Genomic DNA, 26,252 nt, shown 5'->3' on the forward strand with positions numbered 1-26,252 from the left:
CCTGATAGGATCATTTCTCAGAAGCATCCCAATAATCTGATTCAGAAATTGAGACAGCCTCCTGAGAGAAAGAATAGTACCTGAATTTCCCCCTACCCCAGGCAATCATATATCTCTAAGAGCTAAGCATAGGCAGGAAACACACATAAACAGAGAAAAGTGATCAGTGTACCCAGGAGCAAGCAACTATTTATAACTACCTGGGCCCATTCCAGACATTGGTGTAGCTTTTTGTGACTAATCTTCTGATACCTTCACTCTTCTGCCTCCTTCCTGGCTATTGAAATTTTCCAGGTCACTCATTCTCCATTGTTTCACTCATTCTCAGGCTGCCACTATTGGAGTCTCCCTGGCTCACTCCCAATCTCTACAAAAGCCCAGGAGTTCCCTTCTTTTCCCAGATGAACCAAGGTCTTCCTAACTTTTAGGACCAAAGTATTTGTGGCCAAAAGACAATATTCTCTTGTTTGATCACCTGCTTTTTTTCACCAGAGGTAATTCTGAAATGTCATTTGGCTGTTGAAATTTAAATTTTCCAAACATTTCCAGAAATTCGAATTTTCAAAAGTCTGTCATCACTGAGAGGTTCAGAAACATGACACGGGCTCAGAAGGCATTTCGAAAATAGTTCTCTGTATATGACATTCTATTTTCTACCCTCCTGCCTTCATACGATGTTCCTCAATTTCTAGATAGAATATACACTGTGTCTTTATGTTCACCTCACACTAACTGGCTTCCTTCTAGGGTCTAGACTAGATGAGGACTTTTCTGACTCCTCCCATTATTAGTGCTCTCCCTCTCCTCTAATTCCTTTATATATTTTGCTTAAATGTTTTCAAATATCTCTTTTACAAGTTCTAGGTTCTAGGTTCAACAAGGACAAGAACTAGTTGTTTTTGACTTTTTATTATAATACTTTATGGTAATAGTTTAATAATTTTGTGGGATGAGTAGGTTAGGATGGGATGAGATAGGAATATGATAGAATAGGGAGAGCCAACTCATTAATAAGACTATAAATTGCAGAAAAGAGACCAACCCGAAATGTTAAAAAGGAGTTTTCCTTCCTCCAGAGTTCCTGTGGCACTTTGTAGTTTATAAAATACTTTTTCTTCAACAACCTCCTGAGGCAGGCAATGAATGTATTATTATCCTTATTTTACAGAAGAAACGAAAGATCAGGGGTGTTACGTTATTTATCTAAGATCATGCAACTAGAAAGGAGAACTGAGCACCGAGCCTAGTTCTTTAGGTTGTATTTTTTCCTATCAAAGCATCCTATGATCTCTGAAGTTTCTTCCATTCTTCTACTATTTTATAGTTGTGTGAGCATCATCATTCCTTAATAAATAGAACTCAAGACTTCAACCAAAACCAATTCTACTTGGTTTTGGTTGAAGTCTTGAGTTCTATTTCACAAAATTTCTGTAATGCATTACTTAACCTTTGTGTCTCACTTGCCTCAAATGTAAATAGTTCTATAAAAAGGATAAGAACTAAGCCTATGATTTCACTAGTAAAAGAAATTCCCTTTTCCAGTCAAGATCCTTCTCTCCACCTTAGTCTTAGAGAGTTGCCTAGAGCATGAGAAATTACATTACTTACCCAGATTACACAACCAGTAGGTATCAGAGGCTAAATTTGACCCCAAGTCTTCCCAGGTCTAAGGCCAGTTCTTTATTCAATGTTCCACAGTGCCTCTCCTTTAAAAGAAGGAATAATAAATTAGCTTCTCATTCTATAAGGTGATGTTAAATTGCTATTAAAAATATTAAATTGGGGACAGCTGGGGGTGGCTCAGTGGATTGAGAGCCATGTCTAGAGGTCCTAGAGGTTCAAATCTGGCCTCAAACACTTCCCAACTGTGTGACCCTGGGCAAGTCACTTAACCCCTATTGCCTAGCCCTTACCACTCTTCTGCCTTGTTACCAATACACAGTATTGATACCAAGGTGGAAGGTGAGGGTTTTATTTAAAAAAATATTAAATTGATACTAAAAATATTATATTAAAAATTAAGAGAAAACCCATGACTAATATATGACCTTCTCCATTACCAACAGTGCCATTTTTTTTTGCTTTCTTAGAGTCTCCAATCCAACACAGTGCCTAAATGCTTGTTGGCTGACTAGTGGTAATTTTTGTCCATTGACATTTAAATCATGGATCAGGAAAAAGATATTGGAGAGAGGTTTTGCAGGTACAAGTAGGCAGCAAGATCTTAACAATGAAAAATCATTCAGGAATACATGGCATAAAAGGTATCATAAAAAATGAGAGGAGCCAGGCATGCAATGAGAGCAAGATATGGTGTCCACACAGTGTCAGCAGATATACAAGAATGCCTCTCCCCAGCATGGTGAGTGTACATCTTATAGAGCTTTTACATGTACTTAAGTCAGACAAATGGAGAAGAAATGGACAAATTATGACCTGAATTGGAGTTTCCACCTTGATTAGAAAATAACTGAAATGTATAGAACACTTTCATGTTTGTAAAAGGCTTTATATACTTTAGCTTGTTTCAGCCCCATAACCCTATAAAGTTAGGCACTGTAGGTCTTCGTATTCTCATTTTACAAAGAAAGAAACTGAGGCGTTAAGTGACTCACCCAAGATCATGCAGATTCTTAAACATAAAAGACAGGGTTTGGAAGCAAACCTTTTGGTTTCTCAGCCCAGCGCTCTATCTACTACACCAAGCTGCCTCTTAGATTCCCTGTTGCCTGAAATTGGGAAGGGTTTTGTCAGTACATCCTGTGTCCACCTAAAGATTACGGGCATCTCAAAGTTTGTGATCAGAGACCACAAAGTTAGCCTTCTTGTTACAGAGTGAATTACTGAAGAGAAGAGGAAATGCCTGGAGTGAGAATTCATTAGATAATGAATATGACTGGTGTGAAGCTCAGTTCCACATTTAAGTTAAACCCCAGTTTAACATAAAATGCTAAAAGCAGAGGCAAAAAAAAATAGCAATCACTTATGAACAGAAAATGCTGTGTTTTATATTCTATACGTACACCAAGGTGGTGATTTTCCATAAGGTTCAACCGCTGACTTGTTTATTCTATAAATGAGGCATAAATAGGCTTTCTGTCCATTTCAAGCAGGCTTCGGTTTTTTTGTAAGTAACGTTTATTTCTTGAGCAAAGAAAGGCATTGTGTCCAAGGCAGGAAAAGGCTCCCTTTTCTGTATTCATGGGTGAGCTCCTGAACAGTCTGGACTATTGATGGAATAAATAATGATGAAGCTCTTTCATTTAGCCGTATTATCTCATTCCCCTTTGAGGAAGACACAGAAGAAGAGCTGTTCGGAAACAGGACTGGGGGATGTTTTGACCATTCTTGCAAGCACTGAGACTACTACTGATTTAGCCTGTTCAGGCAGTCTTCCCTTTCATCTCATGCTAAGCATGCACGCCAATGGCTGTGCCTGGATGGAAGGAAACCCATGGTATACGGTTTCCCAGCCTCCAACAGCAGCTATATAGGAGATCAAGGTCATTAAGCTCAATTTATAATCTTAAGGGATTTGATTTGGGTCTAGCAGAGAATGGTAGGTACTGAGAGTTACACAATACTTTTTTCCATCACTCAATACCCCCTTAAAAAAACCAACAACAACCTTACCTTCTGTGTTAGAGTCAATAATAGGTATAGGTTCAAAGACAAAAAAGTGGTAAGGGCTAGGCAATGGGGGTGAAGTGATTTGCCCAGGGTCACATAGCTAGGAAGGGTCTGAAGTCACATTTGAACCCAGGACTTCTCCCCTCTCAGCCTGACTCTCATTCCACTGAGCTATCTAGCTGCCCCTTGACCCCCTTTGTCCAAAGAAGAATATCTGCCCAGTATAATTTGAAAACTAATAGTTGTGCAGAGCTAGAAAGGACTTTAGGGATCACCTGATCCAATCTCTTACTTTTACAGATAAGGACCCAGAAGCCCAAGGAGTAAAATGACTTCTCACCCATGTAGCAAATGGGAGAGCTGGGTCTAAATCCATGTCTTCAGTTACAAACTCATTCGTTTTTTTGTGCATAAAATCTAGCTTATTTAACACATTCCTATGATTTCATTGGAGTAGGGAACACCTCAGAAGGAACCTTCTCTCCCAATCCCATCATCAAATGTTCCACTGTTTGTAGAACAGAAATTGCCTGGGACAGTGAAATCAAGTGGTTTGCCCAAGGTCCCATGGGTAGTATATGTCAGAGGCAGGATCTGAACCCAAGTCTTTATGACTTTGGGGTACCTCACATCCACTTCATTCCTCTGTCTCGTGATTGAATACACAAGATTAACAATTTTATCATCATTCACTATAGTATATGCCCTTTAAAAAATTTTCTTTGCTTCAATGCTTCATTCAAATTACTTCATTGCTGGGGAAAGAGAAGAAAGAACAATTTTAACATCAATTGGAAGATTTCCTGTCCAGCAGATATTCATCGTTCCCCACCTATCACATACAAGTCCATAACAGGGTAGAGATACAAATATGGAGAAGAAATGGCCCCTGTCCACAGAGAGTTTCCACTTTAATGTAAGAAATAAAATAGATATAAATAATGAAAATACAAAATTGAATGTGACCACACATAAGCAGTAAAGATAGCTTTGTAAATTTCTACCATCAGTTTGGGTCCTTTTATCCTTCCCCCTTTCTTTACAACTAATTCTACTCTATAGTAGATTTAAAAAGGAAGGATTATCGGCTTTCTTCAATAAGCGACTTAATAAAGGAGTCATAATGGGTAAAATATGGCAAATATTGTACCCAAATCACAGTGTGCCCTTGTGGGTTATTTGTGCACTTTGTATTTATAAATACACATAATGACTTGATGTGCAGCACCAGCAGCAGTAACCTATGCAAGCTCATGCTCTGCCTTCCTTAAACCCTCAAAAAGCCAGTGCATCTATTAATTACACAGCAATGGAGGACTGTTTTTGAGTTATCCACTAGGTCACACTATTTTCAGGCAACCTATCGTATCATAATCAGCATCTCTCTACCATGTGTGCATCATAGCCTCTCATACCACCAAGGATCATGGCTCTGGGAAGATTAATTCCAAACTAAGTACTAAATTTAGACTAACATGATATAATATTGCTTAGGAATACTTTTAATGAGAAAATCTGTGACTCCATCCTTACCTTATGTGGCCCTTCTCTCTGTCAAATGATCCTATTCATCAGAAATTCTCAAGGTTTTGTTATTGTTATGTATTTTCAGCATAATTTTGATCTAATTGGAGTGCTGGCAGATATACACATACAATCCATATAATTTGTGAGAGATTTGAACATACACATGCAAGTGAAGTGTCATGTAATTCATAATCACAACACTAGAATAGCTTGCAAATTCTTTAAGAATTACTGTTTCACATTACAAAAACTAGGTAATCGATGACCTGTGGTCACACACAAAATGGTAAAAATTAGTTCTCTGCCCCATTGTCTCCTAAAACTTCTCCTAAGTTCCCTTCCTAAATTTGGGGGTGTCTGAGGTATTCAAACCCACAGATCACAGAGAGGGCAAGCCTGCTTTTGTGTCTAGGATCCTAGTTGTAAACTTCAGAAACCATGAAAATAAGTAGAAAACAAAGAAAAGGGGCTAACTCTTTGCCCCTAGCTCATCAATATCCAAGACTTTAGGAGAGATCACAGTCTCTTGCACCCAGTCACTACATCTCACTGTGGTGATTCTGCTTCTAATCTATTCACTTCTACAGCATTGGTCCCAGTCACCATAAAAGTCTGGATGACAGCAACCCATAACCCAAGAGTTTGAGTTTTACAGTCTATCGCTGCATGCCCACATGATGGGTTGAAACTCTCAGCCTGCCTCTGGTGGCTCTCCATGCTCTATATTTCAAAGGATTGAAAAGAAGTCTCTCCCAAGGGCAAAAAGAAAGGACACTCGAATTCATACTTGTGTCTCCTCATTTCCATAAGTCCCCAAAACTCCTTGTAGAACTCCTTGAGACTTCTTAGACTCAATAAAGATGAGACGGTGCTGTAGACACTGAGAACAATAGCATTAAATTATAGAGGCCATATAGAGTGATCATCTCCTAAGATTGTTTTTCATTGTGAAGATGAAAAACCCAGATCTATGCATCAGGTGTTACGTGCCTGCTGGACAAGTGTGAATAATTCACTCCAAAATGATTTTGTGTCAAAGATACCTTAGACACTGAGAGACTGACATAAGTCCCAGGTACGTTGTGTCAAGTGTCCCTACGGTGTGCCAATGTTGTAATGGAAATGCTATAAAAAGAAGGAAAATTACATAAAATCGTCCTTTTTCTTAAGTAAATGACAGAAATTAGTCTGCATGAGTAGCTGCTATTTCAGCCACTTTTTCCCCCATAGTTTTTCTAATTGCAGTAAATGCTCAGTACTTAAATGAACAAGCATTTCCAAAGTAGATGATGTTATTTTGCCCTGTGATATTTTAAACTCAATAGCTGAATTCAAGTTGAAAATGAGGATCTTTAATGGCGAACATTCACCCATTATGTGCCAACAAAAAATGTCGATTGGACATTGCTGCACAAGTTACTCTGTGCAGCAGAGTCTGAGCTGATTAGCTTGGCTTGATTGAGGCCTGAAGCAAAGAGGCCCATTACAGTTCTGACCAAACATGTCCAAGATTTCCACTGATGCCAGCCAGAGAGAGCTGGCAGAAGGAGGCATGAGGCTCCCAAAGGACTGAGCCCTTGAGAAAACTTAGCGCTGATAAGGGGCAACCAAAGTTCAGGCTTTCCAAAGGGTTCTCAGGGCTTAGTTTCAGTTGCTACCAAAGATTGACATATGAACATTCTTCATACATGTTGTTTCATAAGAAGATTTTATTTCAAAAATTATTGTGGCCCAAATCCACCAGAAGTGCTGTAGAATAAAATAATAAACTCTTCAGTTTAGCAGTGAAAGCTCTTTATGAACAGATTCATAGACACACCCAGAAACACCTCTAGGCTTATTTTACTTTCTCTCCTTTCGTGTATTCTTTAATCCACCCATAGTACCTGATCTGTTAAAACTGGGGGAAAGCTAATTAAGTTCTATCAGGGCCCATTATACTGCTGTTCTCTGAATTTGGCATTCTGACTGTGCTTTCTATGCTTTCTGCATTTGCTGTCCCTGAAATATTTTCTCTCCTCATTTCTACCTCTTAAAACACCTGGCTTCCTTCAGGGTCACAATTTTCCTGATTCCCATCATTATTACTCTCTCTCCCTCCCCAAATTTTCATATATGCATATATATGTAAATATGGACAGTTGGGTAAACACACACTTACATACGCCAATATATGGAATTTAGCTAATCCAGGCTCAGATACTTACTGGGAGGGTGACCTGGGAAAATGACTTAATCCTGTATAACCAGTTTCCTCAGCACTAAAATGATCTAGAAAAGGAAATAGCAAACCATTCCAGTTTCTTTGCCAAGAAAAACCCAAATCAGGTCATGAAGGGCCAGACATGACTGAAATGATTGAGCACCACCACCACCACCTCTCTCTCTCTCTCTCTCTCTCTCTCTCTCTCTCTCTCTCTCTCTCTCTCTCTCTCTCTCTCTCTCTCTTTCTCTCTCTCTCTCTCTCTATCTATCTATCTATCTATCTATCTCTATCTATCTATCTATCTATTTCTCTCCCTCTCCCTCTTTCCCTATCTCTCCCTCCACTCTTCTCTCTCTCCCTCCCTCTCCCTCCCTCTCTCTCCCTCTCATTCTCTCTCTCCCTCCCTCTCTCTCTCTCTGTCTCTCTCTTTCCCTCTCTCACTCTCCCTCTTTCCCTGTCTACCTCTCTTTCTCTCCTATTCTTCTCTCTAACTCTTTGTCTCCCTCTCCCTCTTTCCCTCTCTCCCTCTGTCCCTCTCTCTCTCTCCCTCCACCCTTCTCTCTCTCTCTGTCTCTCTCAAACACATATAGGTACATACAATTGTGTCCTAAAAGTCTTAGCACAGTTATAAGTTTTATACATACTACATATATACATATATGCAAATACACTTGCCTTTTTTTGTATTTATTCATCTACCACGCCTAGTAGAATATAAACTTCTTAAGGGCAAGGTTGGCTTTTGTTTTGCTCTTCTTCATTTTTCCGGTTCCTCACACACTGTAGGTACTTAATAAATACTGATTGAATTGGATTAGGTAGTATTGAACTAAATTCGAAAATTAGACCATTTATAGAAAATTCCAAGGAGAAAATGTCTAATAAAACTCTACTATTTTTTTTCTTGTATTGGAATAGTCAGTTCGAACATAGCATTGAAAGGAAAAACCCATTAAAATTCTGGGAATGTTATGGAGTACAGTTGAAGTCATTAAGTATTATGTCTTAGTTTCAATAAGAGGGCAAGTAGTATGCTTTGAAAAATGTATACTTGAATGAGACTATGCAAGGACTTTTTGTAGCAACAGAATAAAGAATAGCTTCCAGTGCACTTTTTATATTATAGCTTCATTAATTTAAAATGCAACATAATTTAGAGAATAAAATTGCCATGGTGAAGTAAACTGGTCCACTGTAAGCCAGAAGAAAATCCCATTTATCACCTTGTTCATTATGCCCTAATGCAAAGTAGAGAATTGATTTTAGTTATCCATTCAGAATGCCACCATATTTCCAATGTCTAGGGAATAAAGAATCCCAAACAGGAGCTGTTGTTACAAATCAATTTCATGTTTATATTAATATTAGAAGAGGGAATCGCTAGAATGGTCAGGACAGTTAGCGAGTGGTTTTTAATTGCAAACAACTGCTTTACTCAGGACTTGTGGCTTGATGTGCACAATTCCCATTGCTGCTCTGAAACTAATGCAAGCTTAACAGCCCTATTAGACTCCATCCCTCATAGCATCCCATGGGCCTCAAAGCCCCTCTCCCCCCAAAAACGTAAGGTAAGTAACATTTGAGGAAAATAAGAGATGCACTGGAAGATCATCTGAAAGGGAATACAAGATGGTAGCTTGAGAATGATAAGAAAAGGCTTGAGGGATTGAGATTTCTGTAGCATTCACCTTAGTAAAGAAGAGATCAGAGGGGCATGACTGAAGACCATATATAATAGTTCTCCATTTCCACTGATGGGAAAGTAAAAGGTTGGAAGAAGATATATACTTGTCCTTAGAATATCAAATGATGGTTACCAAGTTCTTTGAATATGAGAACAAAAGTTTACTCTGAATTTGATTAACACGTTTTAATGAATTGATATTTTATTAATCAACACAGGATTTATGTACATTTGAAAGTAGCAATCTATAAATGTGTGAGACAAATTATTCAAACCACAGAAGGCATATTTGCTTATTTATCATTATACAGTAACACTGAATATTTTATTAAAGCTTAAAAAATCAAAACATCAATGATCAGTGGGCATCTGGATGCTTACAGGATAGAGACCACTCATACAAAAGGCATAATTAATTTTTTTCTGTTATATCTATATCTATATATCCTTTCCATTTTTCTTGATAGATATATTTATATATATATTGTTATATATATCTATATATTTTTATTAATGTACCTTTGCACATATCTTCAAAGAAAAAGAATCTCAGGACTTTTTAAGCAAGCCTTAGAGGTATCATGATGGTTCAGTCAATTCAGTTGTGACCCTGTGGACCATAATGTCCATTTTTTCTTGACAAAGACTGGAATGATTTGCCTTTCCTTCTCCAGTGGATTAAGGCTAACTGAGGTTGTGATTTGTCCAGGGTCATAAGTTTCTGAGATCAGAATTGAATTCACATCTTCCTGACTACAGACCCAGTATTCTATCCACCAAGCCCTCTAGCTGCCCCTATAGGTATCATGGTACAAATACCAAAGCACTGGATTTAGAATTAAAAATATATATATATTGGGTTCAAATCCCAGGTCTGCCAATAACTGACAATCTGACTTCAAACAACTGATTTCCTCTCTCTGAGGCATCAGTTTCTTCATGTGTAAAATGAAGCCATTGGACTAGATAAATGCTAAGGTCCCTTTAGCTCTAATTTTATGATCCTCTGATAGATGCCTCCACAACTACTACCATCACAATGGTAGGTATATACCCAGCAAAGTACATTGTTCACCTTAAACAATGCACTGCTGAAGTTCAGGACTGTCAATTAAATGTTAATTAGGTTAATTCAGGAAGCAGTCATTGAGTACAAAATATCATAGCATCATAGTGGATAGATGACCAACCTTAGAGAGAGAAAAACATGCCAGCTCTCTGTAGCCAGGAGGAAACCACTGAACTTTTTCATTCCCAGGTAAATCTCCAAGACTGAATTATAGGTGAGTTACCGTCTTACAATGGTGGAGGGAATTTCCATTCCAGGCACCACCACCCCCCAAATGAAATCACATGTCTGAACCAAAAACAAATTCACCTCTCAAAGAATACTAGCACCTCTCACATACCAGGCTTATGCTAAACACTGAGAATACAAATAAAAACTAGCTTCAGGGAGCTTTTATTCTTTAGGCTATATGTTTATAGATTAGCAAATAAAAAATATATGATTTTTTAAGAAATTACATAATAAATAAATACAAAGTGTCAGTAGGTCCTAATATCTGGGAGGAATTTTGAAGAAGAAAAGCCAAAAGACTTTCCTTTCTTTTCTTCTTAAAAGTGATTTCTATTTAGCTGAGTCTTGTGGGGAGTTAAACATCCCAGGAAGGATCATTTTCCCTTTAACAACATGGAACCAATACCCACTATCTACCAGAGATCATGCAAAATGATTAATTGGGGGGCAGCTGGGTAGCTCAGTGGATTGAGAGCCAGGCCTAGATATGGGAGGTCCTAGGTTCAAATCTGGCCTCAGACACTTCCCAGTTGTGTGACCCTGGGCAAGTCACTTGACCCCCATTGCCTAGCCCTTACCACTCTTCTGCCTTGGAGCCAATACACAGTATTGACTCCAAGACAGAAGGTAAGGGTTTAAAAAAAATGATTAATTGATCTGGGGTTCTTTCTGTCCAATTCTAAATCTACTACATAGTGGTCTCTGAACTGTGCTTTCATGTAAGTAGTCATGGCATAGAGAGAACACTGTCCACCTCATAACAGATGGATTAATATAAAGCACAAGAAATGGATTTTTGGATGTGATCACTATGGAAATGTTTTGTTTGATGGTGCCTATATCAAAAAGAGTTTCTTCCTTCCTTCCTCCATGGGGGGAGGTGTGAGGGGGAAGAAAAAAAATTCTCAATAATTTTAAAACAAAATTATCATTTTGTTTTAAAAGAGAAAGAAAAGAACACTGACCTAGGAGTAGAGAAAATTAATGCTATCCATTACTATTCAGCAATTTGTCCTTAGACAAATCAATTCACCTCTCTAGGTCTGAGTTTTATTATCTACAAAAATGAACGGGTTAAACTAAATTAAGAACTCTAAAATATTGTTAATCTATAGTGGATAATTAAGATGGAATTTGTAATTTATAACAGAATCAAAGTAGGAAGGTATTTCAAAGGCTAATTAATTTGAGCTATAACTAAACAAAAATCCTCTTTCTAACATCCCTAAGAAATGATTGATCCCTTACCTTCAGGCCCTCGAAAGATGCATTATTTCCATAGGCAGCCCTTTCTACTTTGGGGTGATTCTCATTGTTGGGACGTTCTTCCCCATGTAAAACCTATATCTTCAACTTTCACCAACTGGTGTGAATTCTACCCTGTGTGGATAAGAAATATAAGTTTAATCCTTCTTGTACACGCCAACATTTGAGGACAGGTGTCATGCCCTTTTTCTCTCTACTCAATCTTTGTACAACATGGTCTCAAAGTTCTGTACCATCTTGTTTGACCTCTCCTAGATACTTACTAGTTTACCAGTGTCTTTCCTAAACTTAAGGTCAAATTGAACCAGACCTTAAAACTCAAAGACCACTCATTGATCTCCATGCCTGTATGTACAAAGTGGGGGCACAGAAAAAGGAGGCTCTTGCTTGCACTTTTAATTAATTAAAAAAAAAACATTTTAATGCCTATTGTTTTGACAACATTCATTTCAGCACATCTTTTCCATGCCCCTAGCACTTGAATTAAATCCTTTCCTTAGAATAAAGTCAGTTGAGCAAAAAAAACTGCCACCATGTCTGAAAATGTATGCAACATTCAGCCCTTATACACCCCTGCCTCAATGCCAGAAGGATGGAGACAAACATATCTTTTTTTTTTAGGAGCATATTTGATTTTTTGGTTTTACTGAGAGCTGAATTTACTTTTGAGGACATATAAAAATGTAAATTGTGTTATCCACTGAATGTTGTTTTATTGATTCTGCTTATTTTTCTCTGTCTTTGTGCATACAAATCTTTCATTCCTTTGAAATCTCCATATTCATCATTTCTTAGCAACTGATAATATTCCATTATTTTTGTACCACAATCCATTCAACTATTCCCCCAGTTGCCAGGTATCCTCTTTGTTCCCAACTCTTTGCTACAACACAAACTGTAGTTACTAACACAAACTGTAGTTACTAACATTTTGGCATACATTACAGCTTTGCTTCTGTCTTTGACCTCCTTTGGGTATAGGTCTTATAGCAAAATTCTTGGATCAAAGGATGCAACTCATTTAGTCACTTTTTTTGCATAATTCCAAATAGATATCAAGAACTTTGAGAACAGCTGATAGTAGCATATTCCTTTTGCTTGTTATCCAACGGTCCCTTCAGAATGGACTTCAATTTTTTTTGGTCATCTTTGTCAGTTTTTAGAGTGTAAAGTGAAACTTCAAAGGTTTTAATTTGCATTTCTCTTAACATTCATAATTTAGTTTATATTTTTCCTGTAGTCATCAACAGTCGACACTTATTCTTTTGAAAAATATTCATTTTCTTGACCACTTTTCTATTAATCAATGATTCTTGGTATCATATTTATGGCAATACCCAGAAATCAGACTTTTATCAATGATATTTTCCCCCAATCAATAGTTTCTCTTTGTATTCTTTCTTTTTTGTATTTTTATTATGTTCATAATTTAATACAGCATTCATCCAATTAAACACCAAATAATTATTAAGCCCAGTTTAGATAATCCCTAGGTCATTGGATATAATTAACATCGGGTCACAAGTCAAATAAAATAATATTTTTAAAGTGCTTAGCACAGTGCCTGGTACATAGTACACACTTATTATATGATAAAGTAATAGCTACTAGGTAGCATGTATTTAGTGTTTTAAGTTTTGCAAATCACTTTACAGATGTTATCTCTGATTCTCAAAACAATCTTATGATGGAGGCGCTATTACCTCCATTTTACAGATAAGGAAACTGAGGCTGCTGTGACTTTTCCAGGGTTATTTCCCTCAACCTAACTCATATGCTTTTCAGCAGAGTGCATCTTACCTTCAAATTAAGTATGAAAAGGAAGAAGATGAGGGGAAGAAGGGAGGAAATGGAGAAAAGAAGAAAGTAGAGGAGTTTAAAGTGAGATGTCTAGAAACAAGACATCTCTTTCAAGTGAAATATAAAAAAATCTGTAAAACTTAAATGAAGTACATTTTTATTTCTTCAAGCTTTTCCTTCATTGAAAAAAACTTCTATAATTGATATTCAACACTGTAATTCTTTCATTTATGTACCCTAGGTTTACCCAGAGTGAGTTAAATCTTTGGAAGCTTCTCACTAATCATGTTGCTCACCTATAAATCCTCACTCATCTAGATGATTGAGGCAGAAGTAGTCTAAACTAATCAAAGTTAAGAATTACAGGATTTTTAATGGAAATTTAGGAGTATATCTTTCAAGTGGATCTGATATTTTAAACTAAATAGTATTCCCCAGAAGAAGTCCTTAGGCCACTTACTGCAACAAAGAAATTAGAACATTCTATAGTTACTGTATCAATTACTTTCAAATAAGTGATTGTAATGTGTTTAAAGATATTCATGTGAACATTATTTCAAGTAGTTGAACACTCCGCCATCTTGCTTACTATTCATTTGGAAATACATTTTAAACAAAACTAATGCAATAATACATAAATGAATTATAAATTAGTGAATTACAAACTAATATTATTTGTAAATGGGAGGTAGGGTGGTATGTGAGAGACTGAATCCAGACCTGATTTTTATCCTTGTGGCAAAATCCCATTATATAAACCATTGGTGAGAACATTGTACCAATGTAGATCAGCAATTCCACTATAACTCATAGCCCTAATGAGTTGCTTGTGGCCCTGAAAAATTAAATGATTTGACCATATTTACACAGCAAGTGTTTGTCAGAGCAAATTTTGAACCCAGGACTTCCTGACAAGGTCAGTCATCTATCTACTATGGCAAAGTTGCTTCTCCATAATTCTGTGGCACAATGGATAGAGTGCTTGACTAGGAACGAAGAGGAATTCTGCCTCTAACATTTATTTAGCTTTGTGACCCTGGATAAATCACTGAAGCCTCAGTTTCCTTACCTGTAAAATGGAGGTCATAACATCCCCTTACATCACAAGGTTATGGTGAGAATCAGAGATACATTTTGCAAACTTTAAAGTACTATATGCAGGTTAGCTATTAGCTATTGTTTTATCGTATATTCATTGCCATATAAAGGTGTCCTTCACTGGATATTTTTTATGGGAGTGCATGTGTGTCCACATGCCTTCACACATATACTCAAGCATGGCATATACAGATCACTCCCTCTAGTTTCATTGAAATTAAATTGCAATTAAATTGTTCCCCCTCTACCTTCCTAGGGGCCTCTATCCTCTGTTTATTTCAAGTCTCTTTCACAGCCCCAGTGCCTGTGTTCTACCATAATAAATATTCAATTCGGTCTTGTTTGGTTTTTTCCTGGCGATTGACTACACTCCCTTCTGGAAAAAAAAAGGGGTGGGGGGAATGAATGAATAACTGAGGCAACTTTCCTGAAGAAAAGAGATGCCTCTCTGAAAGGGAATATCTGCCGCACTATTCTCAGTGCTTTCATTTGTCTTTAGAGTAGAGGAAAATGCATTTTTACTTTGACCAAGTTCTGTAAAACCCAATGGGTATTTTCAAAGGGATGAATCACTAAGACTCACTTCTTTCTCTCCCATGATATGCAAATGAAATAAATGGGGCTCTGCTGGGCATTTGCAACACTAGAAACTTAACAGCAAACTTTAAAGCTTGGGAGGAATCTTCCCCCTGCTCCTACTTCTACTTCAGTTATAGACCAAACGGGAGCCCTAGACTCACCAATAAACAACTATTGCTTAAAGCCTCATTACAATTTGACTACTGAAACATTTCTTGGGCCTTTCATGCATATGATGAGGGAGTCTAATATTCAGGGTCTTTTACAGCTTCTTCTAATTATTCCACAGGTCTCCTGTGATGGCTGGAGGGCTCTTTGCTGTTGACCGAAGGTGGTTTTGGGAATTGGGTGGCTATGATCCAGGCTTAGAAATCTGGGGAGGAGAACAGTATGAAATATCTTTCAAGGTAAGCTACCCAGACATTTCTCCCTCCATATATTCTCGGATAGAATAGTGCACTTTGGTTTATTATCTTCACTCTGTTTGGTGAACATTGTATAAGGCTGATTTCATGACTCTTCCCTTGGCAGCCTTTGGAAGAGACTATCTACTATAATGTTTCAATAAGCAATACCCACATTGCAGATCAGTCATTCGAGATCCCATTTATAAGCAACAAATACTATCTGAGGGTAGGTAGTCTTTCCCTCTACTGAACTAAAGAGATAGTAACCATTTTGTTTAATGTTTAATGCATACTTCAAAGGAATCAAACTCCCTGAGAAAATTAGAGTTGTTGTGCTTGGTTTTATGATGTTGATCAGAATCAAAAGATCTTGTTCTGATCTTCCCAAATTTTGTCCAAAATTTCAAAGATTTCAGGACAACATTAGAAAGGTAAATGAAGAATTCTATAAATTGTGTTTATGGCTTGTGTATCTAGATATTTCATTAAATTAAATTTTAAATTAAATTTTTGTAAATATTTCCTATTGCTTTAATTCTCTATTATACTATGTATAATCAAATGCTGTATTTATAATATTTCATTTATTTTGTTGATTAGAATTTATCTTTCCCAGACAAGATTTCAAATATCATGTTTCTGATTTGAAAAGAAATGTTTTACCTATCAACTATAAACTATTTAAACATAAATGAACACTGCAGAACTTGTACCCAGATAGCTGGAGAGTCAATAAAGAAAGGGTCAGCAGAAACAAAACACCACCTTTCAGCCACAGATTCCTTCTTAAGTTACAAACTGTATTAAAAAATAGACAACTACTAGCAAAATATATAATATCTTAATCTGTAGATTAAGAATAGAATTCTATTCCCCTGGCCTGCCCTGAAGGTAAAAAACCCCAGTAAATCTGAATTGGAGGGCTCTGGTATTTCTGATGGACCCTGGTCACCAGTTCCACAAAGACTTGGAGCCAGGAGAAAGCGGTCTCTATCCTGAGGAGCCTTCCCTCCTGATCCCAATGACTTCCATTATGAAATCAGAGAGGTGTATTTTGTTAGGAAAGGAAAAAAAAGTAGTTTCTAAAAGTAATGAAAACCACACTTAAAAGTGGATTAAACTTTAATAGTGTTATCTTTGAAAGAGTAGGGTAGGACTTCCGGTTAAGATGGCGGCTTAGAGAAAGCTAAAGCTCAGATCTCCTGAAAACCCTTCCCGACTGATCTCAAACGATAAGCTCCTAAGGCGCCGAAATTCAAAACGATCAACAGCACAGACCCTGGGAACCCTCCTCCTGGACCTGGACCCGGATCAAAAGGTACGGCTCCCCTTAAAAGCCAGAACCCGAGATCCCTCGGACCTCAGGGGTAGGAGCGCAGAGTCCAAGGCTCCCTGAAGCCGCAGCCCGGCCGGGCTCAGAGAGCAGAACCCTCAGGGCCTTCTACAGTCCCGGTGAAAGTTACTGCCTGGGGCTTCCGCTGCAGAGAGCTGGTCGAAACAACAGCAACCCTCAGGGCGGGCAAGACAGCCTCACGGGCTGGATCCTGCTATCCAAGTCTCAGTGAAAGTCCTCGCCCTCGGAGCTTGGGCTAGCTGCAGCCCATCCCCCCGCAGGCCGACGAAACAGCCTCACGGCCAGCGATTCTGAAGGCAACTTCCGGAAAGCGAGCCGGGGGGAGAGTGTGGCCTCGTGGTCCGACCCTTCCATTCCAGTTCCAGTGAAGCATATTCAGTTTAACCAAGGGAAAGCTCATAGAACCATCTGCCCAGGACTAAAGCCCCTGAACACCAGACAGAGACAAGAAAAACTAATCCTCCACATTCAGAAATGGCAAACTCCACAGAACCACAGAAGCCCCAAAATACCAAGAAAAATAAGAAGAAAGGGGTGACTTTGGACACATTCTATGGAGCCAAAATACAAAATACAGAGCAGACAGAAGATAATATAAAAGAAAATGCTCCAAAACCTTCCAAAGGAAATGGAAACTCTCCACAAACCTATGAAGAATTTGAATCAGAAATGACCAAAAAGATGGAAGCCTTCTGGGAGGAAAAGTTGGAAATAATGCAAAAGAAATTCACGCATCTACAAAACCAGTTTGACCAAACTGTAAAAGAAAACCAGGCTTTAAAGGCCAGAATCAGGCAGCTGGAAGACAACGATCGTGTAAAAGAGCAAGAATCAATAAAGCAAAGCCAAAATACCAAGAAATTAGAAGAGAACATAAAATATCTCACCGACAAGGTGATAGATCTGGAAAATAGGGGGAGAAGGGATAATTTAAGAATAATTGGACTCCCAGAAAAGCCAGAAATAAACACCAAACTGGACATGGTGATACAAGATATAATCAAAGAAAATTGCCCAGAGATTCTAGAACAAGGGGGCAATACAGCCACTGACAGAGCTCACAGAACACCTTCTACACTAAACCCCCAAAAGACAACTCCCAGGAATGTAATTGCCAAATTCCAAAGCTATCAAACAAAAGAAAAAATCCTACAGGAAGCCAGAAAAAGACAATTTAGATATAAAGGAATGCCAATCAGGGTCACCCAAGACCTTGCAAGTTCTACTCTGAATGATCGTAAGGCATGGAACATGATCTTCAGAAAGGCAAGAGAGCTGGGTCTCCAACCAAGAATCAGCTACCCAGCAAAACTGACTATATACTTCCAAGGGAAAGTATGGGCATTCAACAAAATAGAAGACTTCCAGCTTTTTGCAAAGAAAAGACCAGAGCTCTGTGGAAAGTTTGATACCGAAAATCAAAGAGCAAGGAATACCTGAAAAGGTAAATATTAAGGAAAGGGGAAAATGTTATCTTCTTCTTTTACTCAAACTCTCTTCTATAAGGACTACATTTATATCAACCTATGTATACTAACATGTGGGGAAAATGTAATGTATAAATAGGGGGTAAAGAAAGACCAAATAGAATAATCATTCTCACACAAAGATTCACATGGGAAGGGGAGGGGAAGAAAACTCCTATAAGAAGGAGAGGAAGAGAGGGGGGGGGTTACTTAAACCTCAATCTCAGGGAAATCAGCTCTGAGAGGGAAAAACATCCAGATCCATTGGGATCTTGAATTCTATCTTACCCAACAAGGGTAAGGAGAAGGGAAAACCAAGGGGGGGAGGGGGAGAGGGAGAACAAAAAGGGAGGGAAAGAGAGGGGGGAGGGGGAGGGAACAAAAAGGGAGGGACTAAAAAGGGAAACATCAAGGGAGGGGACAAGGGGGACTGTTTCAAAGTAAATCACTGGACTAAAAGGTAGAGCCGAAGAAGAAAAGGTTAGAATTAGGGAAGGCAATCAAAATGCCAGGGAGTCCACAAATGACAATCATAACTTTGAACGTGAATGGGATGAACTCACCCATAAAACGTAGACGAATAGCAGAATGGATTAGAATCCAAAACCCTACCATATGTTGTCTTCAAGAAACACACATGAGGCGGGTTGACACCCACAAGGTCAGAATTAAAGGATGGAGTAAGACCTTCTGGGCTTCAACTGATAGAAAGAAGGCAGGAGTGGTAATCATGATATCTGATAAAGCCAATGCAAAAATAGACCTGATCAAAAGGGATAGGGAAGGTAATTATATTTTGTTAAAAGGGACTATAGACAATGAGGAAATATCATTAATCAATATGTATGCACCAAATAATATAGCACCCAAATTTCTAATGGAGAAACTAGGAGAATTGAAGGAAGAAATAGACAATAAAACCATACTAGTGGGAGACTTAAACCAACCATTATCAAATTTAGATAATCAAATCAAAAAATAAATAAGAAAGAGGTAAAAGAAGTGAATGAAATCTTAGAAAAATTAGAATTAATAGACATATGGAGAAAAATAAATAGGGATAAAAAGGAATACACCTTCTTCTCAGCACCACATGGCACATTCACAAAAATTGACCATACATTAGGTCACAGAAACATAGCACACAAATGCAGAAAAGCAGAAATAATGAATGCAGCCTTCTCAGATCACAAGGCAATAAAAATAATGATTAGTAATGGTACATGGAAAACCAAATCTAAAACCAATTGGAAATTAAACAATATGATACTCCAAAACCGTTTAGTTAAAGAAGAAATCATAGAAACAATTAATAATTTCATCGAGGAAAATGACAATGGTGAAACATCCTTTCAAACCTTTTGGGATGCAGCCAAAGCGGTAATCAGAGGTAAATTCATATCCCTGAATGCTTATATTAACAAACAAGGGAGAGCAGAGATCAATCAATTGGAAATGCAAATGAAAAAACTGGAAAGCGATCAAATTAAAAACCCCCAGCAGAAAACCAAATTAGAAATCCTAAAAATTAAGGGAGAAATTAATAAAATCGAAAGTGATAGAACTATTGATTTAATAAATGAGACAAGAAGCTGGTACTTTGAAAAAACAAACAAAATAGACAAGGTACTGGTCAATCTAGTTAAGAAAAGGAAGGAAGAAAAGCAAATTCACAGCATTAAAGATGAAAAGGGGGACAGCACCTCCAATGAGGAGGAAATTAAGGCAATCATTAGAAATTACTTTGCCCAATTATATGGCAATAAATACACCAATTTAGGAGAAATGGATGAATATATACAAAAATACAAACTGCCTAGACTAACGGAAGAGGAAATAGAATTCCTAAATAATCCCATATCAGAAATTGAAATCCAACAAGCCATCAAAGAACTTCCTAAGAAAAAGTCCCCAGGGCCTGATGGATTCACCTGTGAATTCTATCAAACATTCAGAGAACAGTTAATCCCAATACTATACAAACTATTTGACATAATAAGCAAAGAGGGAGTTCTACCAAACTCCTTTTACGACACAAACATGGTACTGATTCCAAAACCAGGCAGGTCAAAAACAGAGAAAGAAAACTATAGGCCAATTTCCCTAATGAATATAGATGCAAAAATCTTAAATAGGATACTAGCAAAAAGACTCCAGCAAGTGATCAGAAGGATCATTCACCATGATCAAGTAGGATTCATACCAGGGATGCAGGGCTGGTTCAACATTAGGAAAACCATCCACATAATTGCCCACATCAACAAGCAAACTAGCAAGAATCACATGATTATCTCAATAGATGCAGAAAAAGCCTTTGATAAAATACAACACCCATTCCTATTAAAAACACTAGAAAGCATAGGAATAGAAGGGTCATTCCTAAAAATGATAAACAGTATATATCTAAAACCAACAGCTAATATCATCTGCAATGGGGATAAACTAGATGCATTCCCAATAAGATCAGGAGTGAAACAAGGATGCCCATTATCACCTCTACTATTTGACATTGTACTAGAAACACTAGCAGTAGCAATTAGAGAAGATAAAGGAATTGAAGGCATCAAAATAGGCAAGGAGGAGACCAAGTTATCACTCTTTGCGGATGACATGATGGTCTACTTAAAGAATCCTAGAGATTCAACCAAAAAGCTAATTGAAATAATCAACAACTTTAGCAAAGTTGCAGGATACAAAATAAACCCACATAAATCATCAGCTTTTCTATATATCTCCAACACAGCTCAGCAGCAAGAACCAGAAAGAGAAATCCCATTCAAAATCACCTTAGACAAAATAAAATACCTAGGAATCTACCTCCCAAGACAAACACAGGAACTATATGAACACAACTACAAAACACTCGCCACACAACTAAAACTAGACTTGAACAAATGGAAAAACATTAACTGCTCATGGATAGGACGAGCCAATATAATAAAAATGACCATCCTACCCAAACTTATTTATCTATTTAGTGCCATACCCATTGAACTACCAAAATACTTCTTCACTGATTTAGAAAAAACCATAACAAAGTTCATTTGGAAGAACAAAAGATCAAGGATATCCAGGGAAATAATGAAAAAAAACACATATGATGGGGGCCTTGCAGTCCCTGACCTAAAACTATATTACAAAGCAGCAGTCATCAAAACAATTTGGTACTGGCTAAGAAACAGAAAGGAAGATCAGTGGAATAGACTGGGGGAAAGGGACCTCAGCAAGACAGTATACGATAAACCCAAAGATCCCAGCTTTTTGGACAAAAATCCACTATTCGATAAAAACTGCTGGGAAAATTGGAAGACAGTGTGGGAGAGACTAGGAATAGATCAACACCTCACACCCTACACCAAGATAAATTCAAAATGGGTGAGTGACTTAAACATAAAGAAGGAAACCATAAGTAAATTGGGTAAACACAGAATAGTATACATGTCAGACCTTTGGGAGGGGAAAGGCTTTAAAACCAAGCAAGATATAGAAAGAATCACAAAATGTAAAATAAATAATTTTGACTACATCAAACTAAAAAGCTTTTGTACAAACAAAACCAATATAACTAAAATCAGAAGGGAAACAACAAATTGGGAAAAAATCTTCATAGAAACCTCTGACAAAGGTTTAATTACTCATATTTATAATGAGCTAAATCAATTGTACAAAAAATCAAGCCATTCTCCAATTGATAAATGGGCAAGGGAAATGGATAGGCAGTTCTCAGATAAAGAAATCAAAACTATTAACAAGCACATGAAGAAGTGTTCTACATCTCTTATAATCAGAGAGATGCAAATCAAAACAACTCTGAGGTATCACCTCACACCTAGCAGATTGGCTAACATAACAGCAAAGGAAAGTAATGAATGCTGGAGGGGGTGTGGCAAAATAGGGACATTAATTCATTGCTGGTGGAGCTGTGAACTGATCCAACCATTCTGGAGGGCAATTTGGAACTATGCCCAAAGGGTGCTAAAAGAATATCTACCCTTTGACCCAGCCATAACACTGCTGGGTCTGTACCCCAAAGAGATAATGGACACAAAGACTTGTACAAAAATATTCATAGCTGCGCTCTTTGTGGTGGCCCAAAACTGGAAAATGAGGGGATGCCCATCAATTGGGGAATGGCTGAACAAACTGTGGTATATGTTGGTGATGGAGTACTATTGTGCTAAAAGGAATAATAAAGTGGAGAAGTTCCATGGAGACTGGAACAACCTCCAGGAAGTGATGCAGAGCGAGAGGAGCAGAACCAGGAGAACATTGTACACAGAGACTAATACACTGTGGTATAATCGAACGTAATGGACTTCTCCATTAGTGGCGGTGTAATGTCCCTGAACAACTTGCAGGGATCCAGGAGAAAAAAACACCATTCATAAGCAAAGGACAAACTATGGGAGTGGAAACACCGAGAAAAAGCAACTGCCTGAATACAGAGGTTGAGGGGACATGACAGAGGATAGACTCTAAATGAACACTCTAATGCAAATACTATCAACAAAGCAATGGGTTCAAATCAAGAAAACATCTAATGCCCAGTGGACTTACGCGTCGGCTATGGGGGGTGGGGGAGGGAGGAAAAGAAAATGATCTATGTCTTTAACGAATAATGCTTGGAAATGATCAAATAAAATATATTTAAAAAAAATACAAAAAAAAAAAGAAAGAGTAGGGTACTTTCATTTTGCAGATTCCATCCACCAAAACAGATCAAAACATAAGATCTTGGAATTAGAGCCAGGAAGAACATTAGAAGATATATAAGCCAACTCACTCTTTCATAAATAAGGAAAATTAAACCTAGAAAGATAAAATTACTTGCCCATGGTCACACAGGTAATATATAAAGTAGAAGAGGAATTGAGCCCATGTTCTCTGACCCTAAATCCAGCTTTCCACCATGCCAGAATAATTATATTAAAATTCTGTAACTATCCTTGAGATGTTAATAAAAAGCAGTATACAATGTCACAAAATAAAAATACTAAATAAGAATGTATAGCCTAGCAGATCATGATTGCCTACTGCAAATCAGACTCATTTGTTGTCCATGCTGAACTCTTAGCAGACCTTGCCTACTTTCCATTACCTTAATGCTTCTAACTATAGCAAAGCTCATTCTTTACCAATATTTGTCCTTTTGCCCCATTATTTAAATTTAGTAGATATCTCCATAGTTTGCAAAGCTCCTTAATTAATTGGAATGAACAGACAAAACCAGAAATCAAATTCTCAGTCCTTGTTTTGTGACACAGACTGTTAGAATTTGGAGGTGTCTGGCAATCCACGTATAATATAATGTTGGTTCTTCTGTTTTGCTTGGTTAACAAATGGCAGGTCTATTAAATCCTAATAGAATTCTATGAGTCTACAGGCTGCTGTAATTCATCAGTAGACATTAGCTGAGGTGTACAGGGTGTTTGGGGAAGGCTATACCTCTGGTGTGAGGCATTGTTGAGCCCTTTTCAGGAGAGCATTTTTCCTTTGGTGTCTACCTACCACCCAGCTCTTACCTATGCCTCCAAGAACCTGTAGCATGCACAAGAGATGCACTCCAGTAAATCATCTCAGCAGATGAGCTCAACCACATTGGGGGGTAACTGACAGGACTCAAAAATGTCAGTGACTTAGGAGGCTGCCTACCCCAAGGATATGATGACATCCCTTAACAGAAGGGGCAGATGAGAACAGTGACCAGGAACAGCACAGAAGCAGGTGCTGTGGAGTTCGAGCTTGGTTAAGATGTTGAAGAAGCCTGTCATCCACTGCATCCTGAGCCATCAATAGTCATCTTGATTTTTATCTTACTGTTGGACTTCAATGACTCTGAAGAGTGAAGCCAATGATTTTGTGCAATTCTGCCTCATTTAAATCCATTTATACATGAGTCAAAAGATATCACCATGGATGTCATTTTGGTTTTCTTTGAGAATGAAGGAGAACAACTAACCAACTGGAATTTTAGTACATCACTCATATTTAAGTCAGTGAAGTCCTTTTTGTCACAAAATCCCAGAATCATTAAGAATTGGAATGAACTTCATAATCTAACTATTCCAAATCACACCCAAAAGGAATTCCTTCCATATTAGATCTGACAGGTGCTTGTCCAAACTCTGGCCAAAGACCCTGACAGAGGGAGGAACCCCTCCCCCCATCTTTTGAGGCAAGACATTCAACTTTTGGACCATTCTAATTGTCAGAAGATGTTTCCTTATATCAAGCCAAATCAGCAACTTCAACTTCTTGCTTCCCAGTTCTACCTTGTGGGGCCAAATAAAGCAAGAACATTTAGAGCATAATGGCAGAATCAAAATGGTACTATTCTACTACCAAATTTCTGAAAGTTCAAGGGCTGATTTCCTTAGAATTTTAAAATTCTTGTAAGTAAATTTCCATAATGAGAGGTATCTGTGTTTTGGATAATGCTTCATCTTCTAAGGGGGTGCATTAGAAAGAGTAGAGCAAGAAATGCAGAAATTTGGTGGTGAAAAGTAAAGAAAGACTGAAGCAAATACATTTACATTCCAAATAGTAAGGATGTTTCTTTGGCAAAATAAACTGGCATTACTCACATCTCTGTCACTTCTATCTATCACATCCCTGCCAGGTGACCACAGATTTTATTACCCCATTTCCTATTTTCCTGTTATCTGTCATTCTGAAAGATATAATTGGAATGCAGCCCTGTCGTCTTTGTGTAGAAACCATGGCAACGGCACTCCAAGTTCAGGACTAAAGTGCCCTAGCTTGTTTCGTTTGAGTGACAGATTCTTCATCGACAGCTATGTCACAGTGGGTCCCATTTCAGCCATATCCCTTCATTCAAATCGTTATTGTGTGTTGACCTGAGAGTTCTTGGACTTCCTTATTAGTATTTTTATGACCATTGTCATATTGTTTTTAATAAAATAGATGTTTTTAAATCTTGAAAGGGTGCCTTTAGTAGAATTTACATAGAAGAATTAGGAGCTTTCACTTTGTTTAAGGAACAGAACAAGTTGAATGAAAATGACTGATTTATCATGGAATAGTATTAATAAAGAGAAGAGAAGAGACAGGCTACTGTATATTTTTTGCCTGTACAATTAATTCCTATTTGCAGGATCCAGGAGCAGTTTAAAATTAGAGCTCTTTATCCATCTGTCTCGAAAGCAAAATGCAGCTGGGCAATTCTTAATCAATTCAAGATTAGTAAATATGCCCATTGACCATATAACACCGTGTAAAAGATTTATTTGAATAACAAAAATAATTTTTAGAACACATTTCAAAAGAAGGGTATTGGGTAAAATATTTTTCATCTGACAAACATTTATTATGAAACTATTATATTATATTAAACTCTAGGGGAAATCAAGTTTAGATATGCAATGGTCCTGGACCTAATGAAATACAATTTATTAGGAGGAATCTTTTTTATCCTATTTTTTTCATCAAAGCTATCCTCAGATCAGGGATTATGATTGGGATACATCATTCTATAGATAGGAGATTTCCAAAAATTCTCTGAGCCAACTAGAGTTGCCAGAGGTCAGATATCATTTGGCTAAGATAACCCACTTCCCTCTTCCTGTACAAAGTTTTCATGCCATCTTTGCTTCCATATTTGTTTGAATACCAGATCGCTGGAGGTAAAAATTTTACATGATTAACAATTAAGTTTGGAGAAAAGCTTTTGAGGAAGATAAAAATGCAGAGCCTCTTTTCTAATTGTCCAAACCTCAGATATCAACAATTAAACCTATATTGTCTATTTTAGAATAATTTTCTGACTTGTGAGGTTATCTCTTAGGTGATTATGGTCTGTCTAGAGAAAAATGTTGAGGCTCAATACTAAGTTAGACCTGGAAGGAGTTTGGGAACCGAGGCCAAGTACAGAGCACAAAAGTCAAGAGCTAATTTTTTTGCCACACAGGAGAGGCA

At 37.6% G+C, this 26,252-nt stretch overlaps 1 protein-coding gene across 2 annotated transcripts in view; it reads left to right on the forward strand.

Annotated features, from left to right (window-relative positions):
* GALNTL6 (polypeptide N-acetylgalactosaminyltransferase like 6) overlaps positions 1 to 26,252 on the forward strand; it is a 1,644,699-nt gene that overhangs the window by 1,485,565 nt on the left and 132,882 nt on the right. For both annotated transcript variants that reach the window (XM_056802912.1, XM_007496117.3), the window contains one exon: positions 15,380 to 15,497. In XM_056802912.1, coding sequence (XP_056658890.1) covers positions 15,380 to 15,497 — 118 coding nt within the window. The remainder of the gene's footprint in view (positions 1 to 15,379; positions 15,498 to 26,252) is intronic.

This window comes from Monodelphis domestica, chromosome 6, assembly GCF_027887165.1.
Source record: "Monodelphis domestica isolate mMonDom1 chromosome 6, mMonDom1.pri, whole genome shotgun sequence".
Classification (NCBI taxonomy): Eukaryota; Metazoa; Chordata; class Mammalia; order Didelphimorphia; family Didelphidae; genus Monodelphis; species Monodelphis domestica.